At 42.1% G+C, this 14,690-nt stretch overlaps 1 protein-coding gene across 3 annotated transcripts in view; it reads right to left on the reverse strand.

Annotated features, from left to right (window-relative positions):
• Positions 1-275: 275 nt before the first annotated feature.
• The window catches only part of DHX9 (DExH-box helicase 9), a 28,601-nt gene continuing 14,186 nt past the window's right edge, over positions 276-14,690 (reverse strand). For all 3 annotated transcript variants that reach the window (XM_083507048.1, XM_083507049.1, XM_083507050.1), the window contains 16 exons: positions 14,355-14,496; positions 13,859-13,941; positions 12,649-12,805; positions 11,861-11,961; positions 10,264-10,477; positions 9,956-10,050; positions 9,791-9,864; positions 8,399-8,551; positions 7,510-7,670; positions 6,479-6,590; positions 5,944-6,105; positions 5,663-5,790; positions 4,726-4,955; positions 3,700-3,815; positions 2,557-2,757; positions 276-748 (listed from right to left, as the gene is read on the reverse strand). In XM_083507048.1, the coding sequence (XP_083363174.1) occupies positions 484-748; positions 2,557-2,757; positions 3,700-3,815; positions 4,726-4,955; positions 5,663-5,790; positions 5,944-6,105; positions 6,479-6,590; positions 7,510-7,670; positions 8,399-8,551; positions 9,791-9,864; positions 9,956-10,050; positions 10,264-10,477; positions 11,861-11,961; positions 12,649-12,805; positions 13,859-13,941; positions 14,355-14,496 (2,394 nt within the window). In that variant the 3' untranslated portion in view covers positions 276-483. The remainder of the gene's footprint in view (positions 749-2,556; positions 2,758-3,699; positions 3,816-4,725; positions 4,956-5,662; positions 5,791-5,943; positions 6,106-6,478; positions 6,591-7,509; positions 7,671-8,398; positions 8,552-9,790; positions 9,865-9,955; positions 10,051-10,263; positions 10,478-11,860; positions 11,962-12,648; positions 12,806-13,858; positions 13,942-14,354; positions 14,497-14,690) is intronic.

Below are 14,690 nucleotides of genomic sequence, written 5' to 3' on the forward strand. Positions count from 1 at the left end.
AGCCTATGAAGCAAGTGAAGACATTTTGAGCACTTGTGGAAGACTTGGACCAAATATGACCAACTACAGCAGGGGCAGGCAATGTAGTGCTGTAGTTGCTGAACAACAACTCCCATAATCCCAAGTGGGTGGGAGTTCACCAGGTTTGTGATCCCTGAACTACATCATAGAGACTCTGTGCAAAACCTATGAAATGGCATTCTCCACTGTTTTTGCTGTTAAATTATATCCAACACAGCACTTCTGCCTCTAAAAATATGACGCTTATGAATCTATTTAAAAACAAGTAACTTGTTTTATTAAGATCAAAATGAACACATCATGAAAGAGTATCATAGCAATCTGATTATTTATTATATCAAATTAAAGTTTCAATCCTTTGTGAACTCTAGGACTAGAAACACTTCTGCATAACAAGCAAAGAAACATGGGGAAAAACAAGATCATGCATCATTATTTTTGGGTGGTACTATTGTTCCACCCCTACCACCCCCACCTGCCTCTAAACCCACCCCCTCGGTTTCCTCCACTTTGGTATCCTTGAAAGCCTCCACCACCTCGAAAGCCACCTCCTCCAGCACCACTGGAATATCCCCTTCCCCCAGAACCACCAGGGTAAGCGGTTCCATAACCACTTCCATATCCACCCCTGTAGCCGCCACCACCACCTCTGTAACCACTGCCACCTCTGTAGCCACCTCCATTGTCATATCGAGCCATTTTGGGGGGGCGAGGTCCATCCCCATACCTGGGAAACAAAAATAAGAGTTGTTATTTTTGACTGTAAAAATGCAGTCCTAAACAGGATTATGGTGCTCACACTAGGAAACCCATCTCACATTGATAACAGGTAATTTCTTTTCCACATTTCAAGTATTTAATGCTAGGTTTCAAAATGAAACATTAAGGATTACATTTTCCCTCAAACTACTTAGGATTTTACATTCTTCTCCCCCTCCATTATATTCCCTAAGAAGCCTCAATGATTTAAGTCTTTCCTAATATCTTGCCGTTCTTTTTGTAACTTGTCCAGCTGCAACCGTGTTCTAAATGTGAACTTAATGGAATAATGACATTGCTGTCTTATTTTTCTCTTTCCTTCTTAACGCTTTTACTTTTTACACACGCTTCTTATTAACCCTTGTTTTAATTCAGAAGTATCTTCTTGGGGATTTTTTAATTCATTTCAGGATGGCTGTACACCTTGGTCATCATCCTATGGTGGCTTAACAACCACCTTAATAAAACCACATATTAATAAATAATAAAGTACCACAATAACATAGCTGTCAACGTTTCCCTTTTTTTAAAGGGAAATTCCCTCATTCCAAATAGGATTCCTTGCAAGAAAAGGGAAAAGTTGACAGCTATGCAATAAAGAGAGCAAGAGAATCTGGCATCTGAAAGTTATCAATGATGATGATAATAAGTGCACATTCTTAACGAATTCCATAATTTGTGTGCCACCACTCCAAAGACCTATTTGGTAGCCGCCCACGTAACAAGTTTGGGGGGGGGGTCCTCACATGTCCTTCAAAAATAATACTCAGCAGGCTCATGTGGATTAGATACCAAGGTCTCGGGCTATTAAGGGATTTAAAGGTCAAAACCAACACCTTGAACTAGGCCAGGAAATGATCTGATTGCCATAAGAATGTTTCTAAAACAAATAACGGGGGCCAGATCATCTTTCCCCATGAAGGGGCTACAGCTGCATCACCAGCCAAAGCTGGTGAAAGGCACAGAAAGCTACTAATGTAGCTTGGGTATTCATAGCAGTCCTGGATCAGACCTTATTTCCAAGCTGCAAGTTTAAGGGGAAGTGCAACCCCATCCAGAATATGTTAAATATGTCTTCCTCAACTGTTTGATCGCTCTTCATAATCTGTCTTTCTTTCTTTGAATTACTTGTAATTATTGGTAAACTTATAGTCAATCAATCAAAAATTCACCCCCCCCCAATGCATTATTTGCACTTACTAAAGTTTTCATGTAGCATTTTCTTGCCTTATCATCCTATCTAATAATATCCCCTTTGAAGCCGACATGATTTGCTTTCTTATTTTATTATCCTGAAACTTTGGTCTCATTCTACATACTATTTAGGAGTTACAAATTTTCCCAACATGGATCCCTGTGTCCATTTATCCCAAATTTCATTTTTTGTAATAACTATTTTCTGATAAGCAGGATCCATCCCTTTTAGGATTTTTGTAATCTCTGGTTAGAAGAAAACAGGAAGCTTAAACAAGTGGCAAGGTTTCATTATGACTCTTGAGACGGGTGGGCAACCTTTTTCTATTGAGGGCTACACCCCCTGTCAGGGACCACATTAGTCATAGATTAACTAATCTGGAGTGAAGATAATCCTGCTCCTATCTTCACCATAGTTTATTTTCCCTTAAGCCCTACAACCAAGGGAAAAAAGCCAAACACATCAAACAAAATACTAACTACATAGAAAGGAGGAGGGAACGCCAAGAAAAAAGGAGGGGCGCGGGAAATAGATGGTAGGACATCGAATGGACTCAAGTTCTAAAATAGCTTGGAGCTAACCTCATAGTGCCTGCTGCGAGGTTGATGCCAGCAGCTGATGGTTTGGAGATTTCCCAAATTACATCCAGCATGTTTTTGTTCAGTGGGTCGAGGTCGCTGATGATTTCTGGATTCTTAGTTACTTCCACCACAAGGGCTTCCATTGCTGCACGCAAGGCAGCGATACACGCAGCTGCATTGTGAGGCATACGCAGTTTGATCCTACAGGAGAGAAACAGTTTAGCAAATGAATATACCAGGGGTCTGCAACCTTTAAGACAAAAAGAGCGACTTGGACACGTTTCCGAAGGAAAAAAAACCTGGAAGCTGCAAAACTCGTCATTATAAAAATAACTTTTTTGTCACTTTTTTATTATTTCTTTGTTTGACCCCTCAGAATTACTCCTCCTCATAGAAATAAATGTTAAATTAACAAGTTACCTTTTTTTGTGTGTGTGTTCTTCACTCCCCTTCAAAACAGTGACCAGTGTACATGCCCCTTACAATGTAGCGAGGGGGCGGGAAGGTGACGTTGGGACGGTGCGTGACCAACGCATGCACAGCCCCCATGCAACATCACAGCCAGTACAGCGCCCGCCACAGTGGGGAGTATTAGGGCGCACAATGCGCCTCCTCCCCTCGCTAGTATCCGCCCCGGAGCCGCGGCAAAGGTGTAAAAGAGCCACATGCGGCTCCGGAGCTGCGGGTTGCTGACCCCTGGAATATACTGTATCCATCCCTAGGACCCAACATATGTCCTCCTATTTAATCATCCAAAGTGTTCAATCAGCTGTGCTGTTAGGGTTTGAGGCACATCAACTCAGTATTATAATTTCCCCCAGTAAAGCCTGTTAACTGAAATTCTCTAAGAATACTGAGAATTTAAAAAAGCAAACCCACAAGAATTTTGATAGGGCCATCTAGACAGGAATGGGCATCAACTGCATTTTTTTTCTCATGCGTTCAAAACTCCCTTCCCTCACTTCCACATCTGATGCATCAACACTCAACAGGATCCTAAAAATTCTGTGAAGAATTTCTGTCTACATTCAATGTTCTTACACTTCCTTTCTTATACAGCCTTTTAAAGCTATGAAACCAGCTGTTGTACCTCACAGTCGTTCCCCATGCATTTAGTATCCAGAGCCAATCAAAAGCTCATACCAGTCATCCAACATAATAATCTCCCCATCTGATACAACTTTCTTAGAGCCAAAGAGAAGCAGCTGCAAAGGGCTCACTAAGGTCATGGCTTTGGCAGAGATGGCTCGGGTCCGGATCTGTAAATAGAGAAACATACAGATGTCTTTGTGGATCATACCATATGGAATCTGGGGCATAATATGAAATTACGATAGCATCCTAGCACACAAAGGAAAAGTTTCCAGGTGTCATAGTTACAGTGATGAGCAACACTGCCTAAATAATTAGAAATCAGCAGAGAGCAAAATTTATAGCTGCCAGAAGACTGCCATTCTGTCCTCCTCCTCCTCTAAGTAGCCTTTATCTTCTTCCCTGTTTGCCCTAAAAGCTTCAAATACTGGAATCACACCTATTCAAACTGACATTTCTAGAAATGTACAAAATTCACTCCAAACCAGAGTATATATTGCACTATATATTCAGTGGCTATAAGGACACGAGATACTTTGCAACACAGAAGTACTAAGAAGTTATATGGCTTTAGCCATCTAACTTCAAGAATACAATAAAACTAACTTTGATAGAGGCCTATAATGCTTCGAAAGCTTAAGAACATTGTGCTGATTATTCTAAACAAGAACACATAAACACATTATTTATTAATTTATATACTGTTTTATGCCAAAATAAGCAGCGTATCAGTATAGTCCTCTCCTTTTTCAGAAACCCAAGGACCCACCTTTAACCCAAACATGCTTTTGGGAACCCATTTCTTCTCCTCCCTCCTCTTGTTACGTGGTGGTAGTGCTGCAACTGCAACCCACCTTAGATCAGGCCACGATACAGTGGTGGGTCCTGAACTACTAGCTGAAAGCCAAGGTGTTACCATCATGACAAGAGATCTTCTATAGACTCCAGACCGGCAAATTTTTACATTTCAACCAGAGGATTTTAATTAAAAGCAAACATACAATGCCTAAGATCAAAAATTGTACTCAAACATGCATGGCAACTTGGTAGCCTGGCACATCTTTCACATTTGCCTACCTTTTCTCCAAAGACAAAAAATGGACAAGGATACTTCATGTCCTGACTGCTAAATGGACAGTTAACAGAAGACTTGTGGATAAGTGCATTGCGGCCCTCGGTGGTCAGAATCTTCCTCTTCTCCTTGTGGAAACAGACATTGGGATACAAACCAAAGGCCAGCAGAGAGATGACAACGTCTAGGCTGTTATCCGGTCCAGTGTTGTTAAATACCTGGGTCATCAAACACTCTGGAAAAGAGAACAGGAACTGGCTTTCCAAGTAGTACTTCATTTTATAAGCAAAACTTTAAAAAAGCATTTGATTTCCTCATTTGAAACATATTTTACATTTGTAGAATGAGTGTTTTGAGTTTACAAATATAAACAGATCCCTACAACAAGGAGGCAGAAACTAGTGCAAAGACAGGACCTCCCTGATGTAGCAACAAGATTCAGCAACTGAACATCTAGAAGTCTCACATTTTAAAATCCATTCTGTCCAAAAATGGGATTAAGATTACTGCAGAACACAGCTAGGACAAAAATGATGGAATTTCTTTCTGGAGGGAAATCAAGATACTTTGGACCAAGTTTTAGAGTACAGGTTGCACCTTGGTTCTCGAACAGAATGCGTTCCACGAATCTGTTCAAAAATTGTCAGCTTCTGAAAATCGCTCGAAAACCAGAACACTCACTTCCAGGTTTCGATCATTCAGGAGCTGATTTGTTCGTGACCCAAGGCGTTTGAGTTCCGAGGTACAACTGTACTTTCTATACATACTGCACCCCCTGCCAACAACCACTGCCATACATGGAGGGGGCTCCCTGTATCTAAAATGTTTTTATTATTAAATAACCTTTGACCAAATCGTGTGACATAAAAATGAGTCTACAGAGCCATGTATTTGTTTACTGTGCCACACTCCCTATACTTGAAATTACTTCATGCATATTACCTTCTGGGAATCCAGAGTTGACAAGAATATCTTTCAACTGCACTTTGGCTTCCCAAGTCATTCTCAGAGTAGCCATGTTGAGTCTCTTGTGTTCACAGAAATGTATCTCTGCATTTTCCCCACCCAGTCTGCAAAAGGAAAATGGACAAGACAAACTGATTTGCAACCAACCTGTACAGATGCTCCACAGTACTTTTGCATATACTGAACTAACTATATAAAGCAGGATGCCTTATAAGGTCATGCAGCTGTTCAGTTTTAGTTGTCCTGAATAAATTTACCTGGCATTATCCCAGGCTTGGAAAACTGACAGGAGGGCCACGTGATCAGAAAACCGATTTCCAGCAAAATTTCTGTGAACGTAACCCAGCCTCTTTCCCTCGCTAATGAATGGTTCAGGAAAGCAGGTGGCTGCAGAGATGGTACATACAGCATCTCCCACACTGAAACAGAAACCACAGAATGATTTTTCTCATGGTCTTGCACCTAACAGCCGGAGATCAACTTCAATAAACTTGATATCTAACTATGTTATTAACAGAATATACAGCAGAATTTACTGGTGTGAATGTTAGAGGCGGGGGTGGGGGTGGGATGACTCCTAGCCTCTGTCTCAAACAATTCAAGTTCACAAGTTTGAATAAAAACAGAACGAGTGTACTTCTGGCTCTGAAATAATGTCTCAAGTTAAAATTTGGTTTCATGGTTTTTTAAACTCATTTCCAAAAGAACCCACAACATTCCATTTAGAGACCAATCATAATCAGTCACCCAATCAATTCACATACACTTCTAACCTTATTAAATGGCACTTACTAGAAAATACACCCCATTATCATCATCTTCCCAAGGCGAGGTTCAATGGGCAGTCTAGCTAAAATTCGCCCAAGAGGTGTCAGTTCGTCATTGGAGTCCAAGGCATCAAGCTCTGTGAGGGGAGGAAAAAGGCACTGGCAAAATCTGATAGGGTTTAATTTAACTGTTCATTCAGCTTCACAATTAGTGAAGCATCTACTGTACTATATATTTTGGAAAGTTAGTTGTTTGCTATGCATTTGGACATTTCTTAAGATACCACAATCAAGTTTTTCACGATGATTCCCATATTGAAGCAGCAGGTGTTTGTTCTGTTTGGATACAATTGGGCACCACTTTGAATCAAGATGGCAGCCAGAAAGTTTCAAAGCCACAATGACTTCTTGGTTTCTTAGAAATACTGAGCAATGCTTGGTACAAGGCTGTTAGGTAAATCAGAAAGGTGGCAGCAAAATGAAAAGCTGTTGCCTTCCGATCTTGCCTGTTAGCACCCCTAAAGCACCAGGGCTGGCTATTGTTGTAAACAGAATATTGGACTACATGGAACTTTGGTTGGACTGACCAAGGCAACACAATGGCAAACACAAAAGACATAAATTACACCACCATTCTATAGTGACTGGAGGCTCCACTACAGAAGAGGCCTCTTCTCCAGTATCCATGCTGAAAGTGGGAGCAAGCAGGGAAGGGCCTTGTATAACCTCAATTGGCAAACAGGATTGTGTTGGAGAAAGCAGTTGTGGACCACCATGGACTAGCTTTGTAGGTTAAAACCAGCACTTCTTCTCATAAATAAATTGAGAGTAATTTTTTTTTTAAACACACTAGGGAAATACATTCACTCCAGTGGTTTTGTTAATGTTCTGGCTGTTGCCTTATAGACCAAGTTTTTCAAAGATGAGAGCCAGGCATAAACATCGAGTCATGAAAAGAGCAACTGAATATCTACTGCTTGTGTGTGAAAATGTATGACACAGAATTTGAAAACAGACCACATCTATGCTTACAGACTGGAAGTATCAGTCTAGTACCTCTGAGTGTGTGCTCTGCTTCAATCACTGCGTCCAAAGGAGGTGGCTCTATAGCTTTGGCCAGGAACTGGCCAATCCCTCCCAGTCGTAGCAGTTTGATGCTCAAAGCAATTTCATGCAGCGGTGTTCGGAACATTTCTGGAGTCATATGAGTCTCAAGTCTAGAGACAAAATGGAGAGAGAGAGAGAAATATTTAGGGTATGTTCCATTTCAACTGGTACTACCAATAGCTCTACTCTGCTTCGGCCAACACTGCTCCCTAAGTCCCTTACACACATAGTGGAGAGCTTATTGTCTTAACAGTGTCACAACCCTTCTCAGTCTCCACCAAAAAATGAAAAGACTAAAGAGGTGTAAGGATGAGATACTGATTTGTGAAAGGGATAACCTGACAATCTGTTGTTGATGCAGAACCTTTAGGACAGAATGGGGATCCTTTGGCCATGCTTGCTGGGGCGAGACTTGGGCATTCAAAAACTCCTGGAAGGCCCATCCCTGTCTCGGAGCCAAACCAGGTGACTGTGTTAACCACACATTCACTGACAGGTTTTTAAGCTAATCCATACCCACTTCACAGTCCTTTCGGGGTGCTAGGGGCATGGGAGCAAAACTCCTTCCCCCTTCCACCTCAGCTCTGTGGAAGCTACACCACAGTAGTAACAGCAAAATGGGCAACTTAATTCCAAACTAATAATATAAATTTGCACAATGGTAAAACAGTGTACGTTTACAACTACAGGCTACAGTTCCTCTTTATTTACATCCTAAGGGGGGGGGGGGATCCATACCCATTACCTAGTCTCTGAGGTTGGGTTCATCTGGCTTTTCTAGTTCAGTTAACTATTTATTCAGGAATTTACTCTAAGAATAAGCAGAGTGCACACCTACCGTTCAAAGCGAGCTCTGCTGCAAAGGTGGAAACAGAAGCCAGGACGGACACGACCAGCTCGGCCTTTCCGCTGTTCCAGGTTAGTCTTTGAAGCCCACACAGTGGCATAGTTGGTCATGTTGTTGTGAGCAGTGAAGAGCTTCACCTTTTGCCTGTGAAGTTTAGTTAGAAGAAAATGCATTATCAATTAACTTCCAAGTTCTTAAATATTGAAAACAAAGCAAATTATGAGTGATGCACAGAACCTTAAGGGATTTAGCACTTAAGAGGAAGGTTGCAGCACAAGGCAAGATTCTCAAAGTCTAAGATGACTTTGTGAACATATTAGAAACAGGAGGGCTTGTGATGTGTTAAGAGACAGACACAGTTGTAGAACAGCTACTATGGTGGCAGCTGTCACAGTATAAACAAACTAGGATGAGGAGATCAAATTTTAACAAAAATGAAACATACATAACTGATCATGTGGGACAGAAGGAATGGGAAAACAGTAAGACCTAAAGTGGAGAGGAGCTCTTTATGCACTTCCCCCTCAGCAGAGGATACAATTGACCCAAACTGATTCCTGTCTCTTAGCAGGGGAGTTACCAGTGCGGACTGACCTTATATCTATCCCAAAGGCTGACAGATCTTAAGAGCACAATTGTTAAAAACCCTTTCCTGCTCTAGAGAAGAGCAAGGGGTTCCTAGTTTGCCATAACACTGCCAAGCTGCTCTAGCTGCCTCAGCAACACAGCAGCCCAATCTCTCCCCGCTTTCTTTTCACCTATGGGCAAGGGAGGGACATAGAGAGGGCTCATGTGCAACTGCCAGGACAACCCCCACTTGCTACAAGGCTGGTTCCACATCATGCTCACCAGAGGGTGATGATACACTTTCTGCGATGAGCACGTAGGTAGAAGCCTGGCAAAATCTGCAGAATTAGCTTCACAGGTCCAGTATATCCTCACTTTTCTGAACATGTACCATTGATACATGACTTTAAGAGCCACATTAATTAAACAGATGAACCCAATCCTGTCCTGCCCATGTTTATAAAGTGTAATTTCAAAATGTGTTAAGTCTTACCTTAGGCATGTTCTAAGAAATCAGTGGAGAAAAGCTCCAAATTTTAAGCATTTTCCCCAGTCGCTGCTGCCCCATTACATCCACATGGCAAAGAAAGCATTCCACACACACCTGCCCTAAGGTGTCTGCTTAAGCATCTGTCTGGCCTGCCAGGAAATACAGATTTCCACCAAGCCCCTGGCTGTGTACTTTAGCCTGGTGGTTCCTAACTGTAACAAATGAAAAAGGTTCTGCAAGCTTAATCTTAAGCTTTCTGGCAGGCAGGACAACATAAAACCCGTTTTGCAGATCAAACCAAAGAAACAAGAGGAACAAAAACTCACTTGCAAGAGTCAATAACATAGACGACATCATTAATGGTAATACTTGTCTCTGCAATGTTGGTAGATAAAATTACCTGGAAAAACAAACATAAATCTATTCTGAATACAATATTACCTGGGACTACCTACTACACTCCTTGCCTAGAGTACAAAAGGAAGGCTCACTTTGGTCATTGCAGGCGGCACGGGGTCAAATACTTTGCGTTGCTCCTCTCGGGGAATCTGGGAATGCAGGGGAAGTATTCTGTACCTCTGGCTTCCTAGAATGAGCACAGGAAAGTAAATGTTGTAAAGCTCCATACATACAACTGAACATCCCTCTCACCCCCCCCCCCTATTTTTAAATACTACCATTCACTCTCTTTCAAGCACTCACTCCTTTCACATAAGGGAGACCGAGATCTCTTTCACCTTCATGAACACATCAGATAAGAAGCAACAAAGGCAGGAGGAAAGCTGAAAACTGCTTGTACCAAAGTGTGGATTCATTTCCAGGTATTTCTGCATGGTGTAGATCAGATTCCAGCCAGGCAAGAAAACAAGGACTGCTCCTGGCGCATTCAGGGTCTCGATATACTTCAGCAAGGCCTCAATGAGCTCAAAGGGAGTCTCCTTCTCATTCAGCTGGGCCATGCGGCGCTTCGTTTCTGGGCCATATTCATCACCACAGATAAGGTTGCAATTGGCCTACAAGAGGAGAAAACAGCACTTTGAGAACTATTCCCCTACCAGCAGCTCATAAAGACACACGAATGCCCAGAATAGAAGGGACTGCATTTATTGGTTCAGTTCTCACTGCTCAATAAACCGGAACTTATTCTGGCCCTACTTTCAAAGAAATCTGCTGCCAAGAGGTGAGGACTCTTAACTTGGAATTGTCAAGCAAGTTCTAATAAAAGGGGTTGAAGGTGTAAGGTTTTCATTTACCAACTATTTATTTAAACATTTATGATCAGTCTTTCTATTGTTTGATGCCCAGGACAGCTTTCATGAAATCACAAAATGCTGATTAATGCAACAGATATAGGATACAGAAACCAAAAATTCAGTAATATAGCCACTCACACCAGAAAGTAAACCAAAGAAACAGCAGCTAAAAGTCAGCAACCCTCAGGAACACGAGGCATAAAAAAAGTTTTGGTTTCTAAATTGAAGCAGAGGGAATACCAACCTATCATACATATTAAACCACTTTACTCATTTCCTAGTATGAACCTTCTAGTACGCTGGAGTAATGCCTAAGGCCTGATGTATTTGGTTGCAAAATATCTTGACTCCTAAGTGAAGTGCAGTCTTGGTTTATTGTACAGGGCTTTTGTATAATTTAATCTTGCTTCTTATATAAAGTAGAATAAGCCAAAGTTCAAAGTAGTATAAAGAGGTAAAAATATTGCCACCTGCTCAATTCCCTCCCACAGAAGAATAGAGTTGTAGAGTTGGAAGGGACCCTGAGGTTCAACCACTCTAGCTGCTTACAACACAGGAATCTCAGCTGAAGCATCCCTGACAGATGGCCATCTAACTTCTGATTAAATACCTCCAAATAAGGAGAGTCCACAACCTTCCGTGGGAGACTGTTCCACTGTTGAACAGCTCTTACTGTCAGAAAGTTTTTCTGTACGTTTAAGTTATACGTATGCATGCATTAAGGGATGCAGGTGGTGCTCTGGGTTAAACCACAGAGCCTAGGACTTGTCGATCAGAAGATCGGCAGTTCGAATCCCCGCAACGGGGTGAGCTCCCGTTGTTCAGTCCCAGCTCCTGCCCACCTAGCAGTTTGAAAGCATGTCAAAGTGCAAGTAGATAAATAGGTACCGCTCCTGCGGGAAGGTAAACGGCGTTTCCGTGCGCTGCTCTGGTTCGCCAGAAGCGACTTAGTTATGCTGGCCACATGACCTGGAAGCTGTACGCCGGCTCCCTCAGCCAATAAAGCGAGACGAGTGCCGCAACACCAGAGTCGGTCATGACTGGACCTAATGGTCAGGGGTCCCTTTACCTTTACACATGCATTATCATTACTGTTCTTATGAGTGCTGCAGAAATTGTACATGTAAAAAAACCCCAACACACATCGTCATCTTCACCAGCATCTTCATCTTTATCCTTCTTCTTTTTGTCCTTTGGCGGAGGAATGAATTTAGTCATCTGAATGCAGTCTTCCAGAAAATACTCTAAAACAGAGAGAATATTTATTGTAGGGATTATCTTATCAACTATTCATTAGTAGTCCAGCACTAAGGGCCTTCTGGCGGTTCCCTCACTGCAAGAAGTGGGGTTACAGGGAACCAGACACAGGGGCTTCTTGGTAGTGGAACCCGCCCTGTGAAACGCCCTCCCACCAGATGTCAACAAAATAGACAACTACCTGACTTTTAGAAAACATCTGAAGGCAGCCCTGTTTAGGGAAGTTTTTAAAGTTTGATGTTTTATTGTGTTTTTAATATTCTGTTGGAAGCTGCCCAGAGTGGCTGGGGAGACTCAGTCAGATGGGTGGGATATTATTAGGATTCTGCAGCGACCTCCAGCGGGATGACCCAAAAGATTCTGAAGATGAAGGCTCACCTCTATCCTGCTCAACCAAATATTGGCAGAAAAACAGTAAAATGTCCAAATTACTGTTGCTTTTATCTCCCCAGGTAAAAGGTACAATACAGATAAAAGTTCTGTAAGCATTTAAAATACATAATCTGGTAACTGTGTCTGTACTAGAAACAATTTTATTTCTGGCATTAGCAATTCAATTGTGTCAGCTCTGCAATTCATGCCAGTGTTCTGACACTGTAAGGATATCCCCATGACACCAAATGACAACGTCCTTTATTCCAGCTTTTCTAATATTCCTTTGGGCAGCCATTCACCTTGAACAGGGTAGGTTCTGCCAAAGACCTCAATGATGGGGCAATTAAAGAAGTATTCACAGAACATGGTGGTATCAATGGTGGCAGACATGAGGATCACTCTGATTTCAGGGTAGGTCTGAATGACGTCCCGCAGAACCACCAAGAGGAAGTCAGTCTGTAGAGAGAAAAAACAACCCTTAGAAAAGAAAATAAACACACCTGAACTCTGAATCAAATTTAAGGCACCTATGAATTTGACTGCTTATTACATATCATGTTATCGCATCAAGGGATCGCCAGTTGAGGTACTTACCTAAAACAAAACTTAGCATTTATATTGTTCAAAACACTTCACATCACTACCTTGTAACCTTAGAACAGGGGTGGGGAACCTGTGGTCCTTGCGATGCCACTGGGCTCCATCTCCCATCAACCTCAGTCAGCACGGCTTCTGGTCAGGAATGATGGAGGGGGTGTAGTCCAGCAACATCTGCAGGGCCACAGGTTCTGCAGCTACACAAGGGCTGTTATCCCCATATTTATTTATCCATACAAAAAAAATTATATCTTGCTTTTCCCCTTCAAAGTGGCTAGCAAAATATAGAAATAGAAAAAATAAAAACAGTGATTCCATCATTAAAGCTGTTACCAAAGACACCACAAGACAGAAGGCAGAATTAAGAAAAGGAGGGGCAGATAGTGCAGATGGGTGGTTGAGGAAAGGTGGCTTGCACAAGGATTCCTAGTGAATTCATGGCAGAGAGCCCGGGCATTCATACTGCAGGCTTCTCAATTCACAGCTCAGTCTCTTAGCAACGATGTGACAACTAAAGTCCACTGCAATCTAAACCCCCAATATAAAGTAGTAACAATGCCCCATTCTAGTTCCCACCATCTGATGTATGCTGGGGTGCTTCGGAGTGCACATTTCACATTTGCTCAAAGTTACAGGACCAATGGATAATTTTGTAGAGTTATTTTCTATCTACCCAATTTGCCTAAAGGATAGCTCTGGGTACTAGCACGTAGATCTCTAGCAGGGGCTAGAGGTGAACAAGAGAACCACCAGTTTGTAAGCTGAGGACAACTTTGTTTTAATGGTGCAGAAACACAGTGCCAGCAGAACCTAACAGAAGCACCTACTCCCTTTCACAACAATAGGCATGCTTACACAATGTTAAGAGAGCCAGGTCGCAAACAAGCTGTTTGGGTAGAGTTCAAAGCTTACATTAATGTCTCTCTCATGGATTTCATCCACAATAACATGACTGATTCCACGGATGCCAGCCTCCAGTTTTCTCAAGAGGACACCTTGAAGGAGAAAAAAGAAATTCATGTCAATGAAGATAGGTATCAGGTGAAGGTCAGAAATGGGTAGGGGGGGAAATCCCAGCCCCCCCTCTACAAAAAAAATAAAATAAAAAAAGCCTCCAACCCCTCAGTACAAACACACATCTAAGCCCTTTCTACAGCTCCTTTCCAATTACTACTATGGGTTTGACAGCTACCTCTCTCATGAGGAGGAAATGGCGCCATTTTCATTCTAGTGCAAAGCTTCCAGATAGAGGCTGCATAAAGTAAGTTTCTAAGATTTCAATCATTTTCATGCTCGCTATGACTAAAACCACTGTGAGATGAGGTTCTCCAACTCTGCTTAGCTCCAGATTTTCTATATCACCTCGCTATCCTAGCCTGAAAATGAGAGAATGGAAAGCAGCACACACCTACAGTGCAGAACATCATGCTGGCATGGGGTCGGGGAAGCACCGATTCAAAGCGGACACTGTAACCACAGCTGTTCCCAGGTTCTTCTCCTCTCTCGTAGGAGACTCGTTCTGCCACAGAAACAGCACTGATCCTCCTGGGCTATAGAATTAAAAGAAATATCTTTCAATTCAAAATATGAAATCTGCACCAACTCATCAACACCAATCCCCTGCAACAAACTCATGAATGAAAATCATAGAACTGGAAACAATACATTCAAACAGCATCTATCAAAAGGTGGAAAAATCACAGGTGTCATGATACCAAGGTACCCAAACATTGGATGCTGGGGA

This window comes from Podarcis liolepis (genome assembly GCF_965112155.1).
Source record: "Podarcis liolepis genome assembly, chromosome: 6".
In the NCBI taxonomy this organism is placed as follows: domain Eukaryota; kingdom Metazoa; phylum Chordata; class Lepidosauria; order Squamata; family Lacertidae; genus Podarcis; species Podarcis liolepis.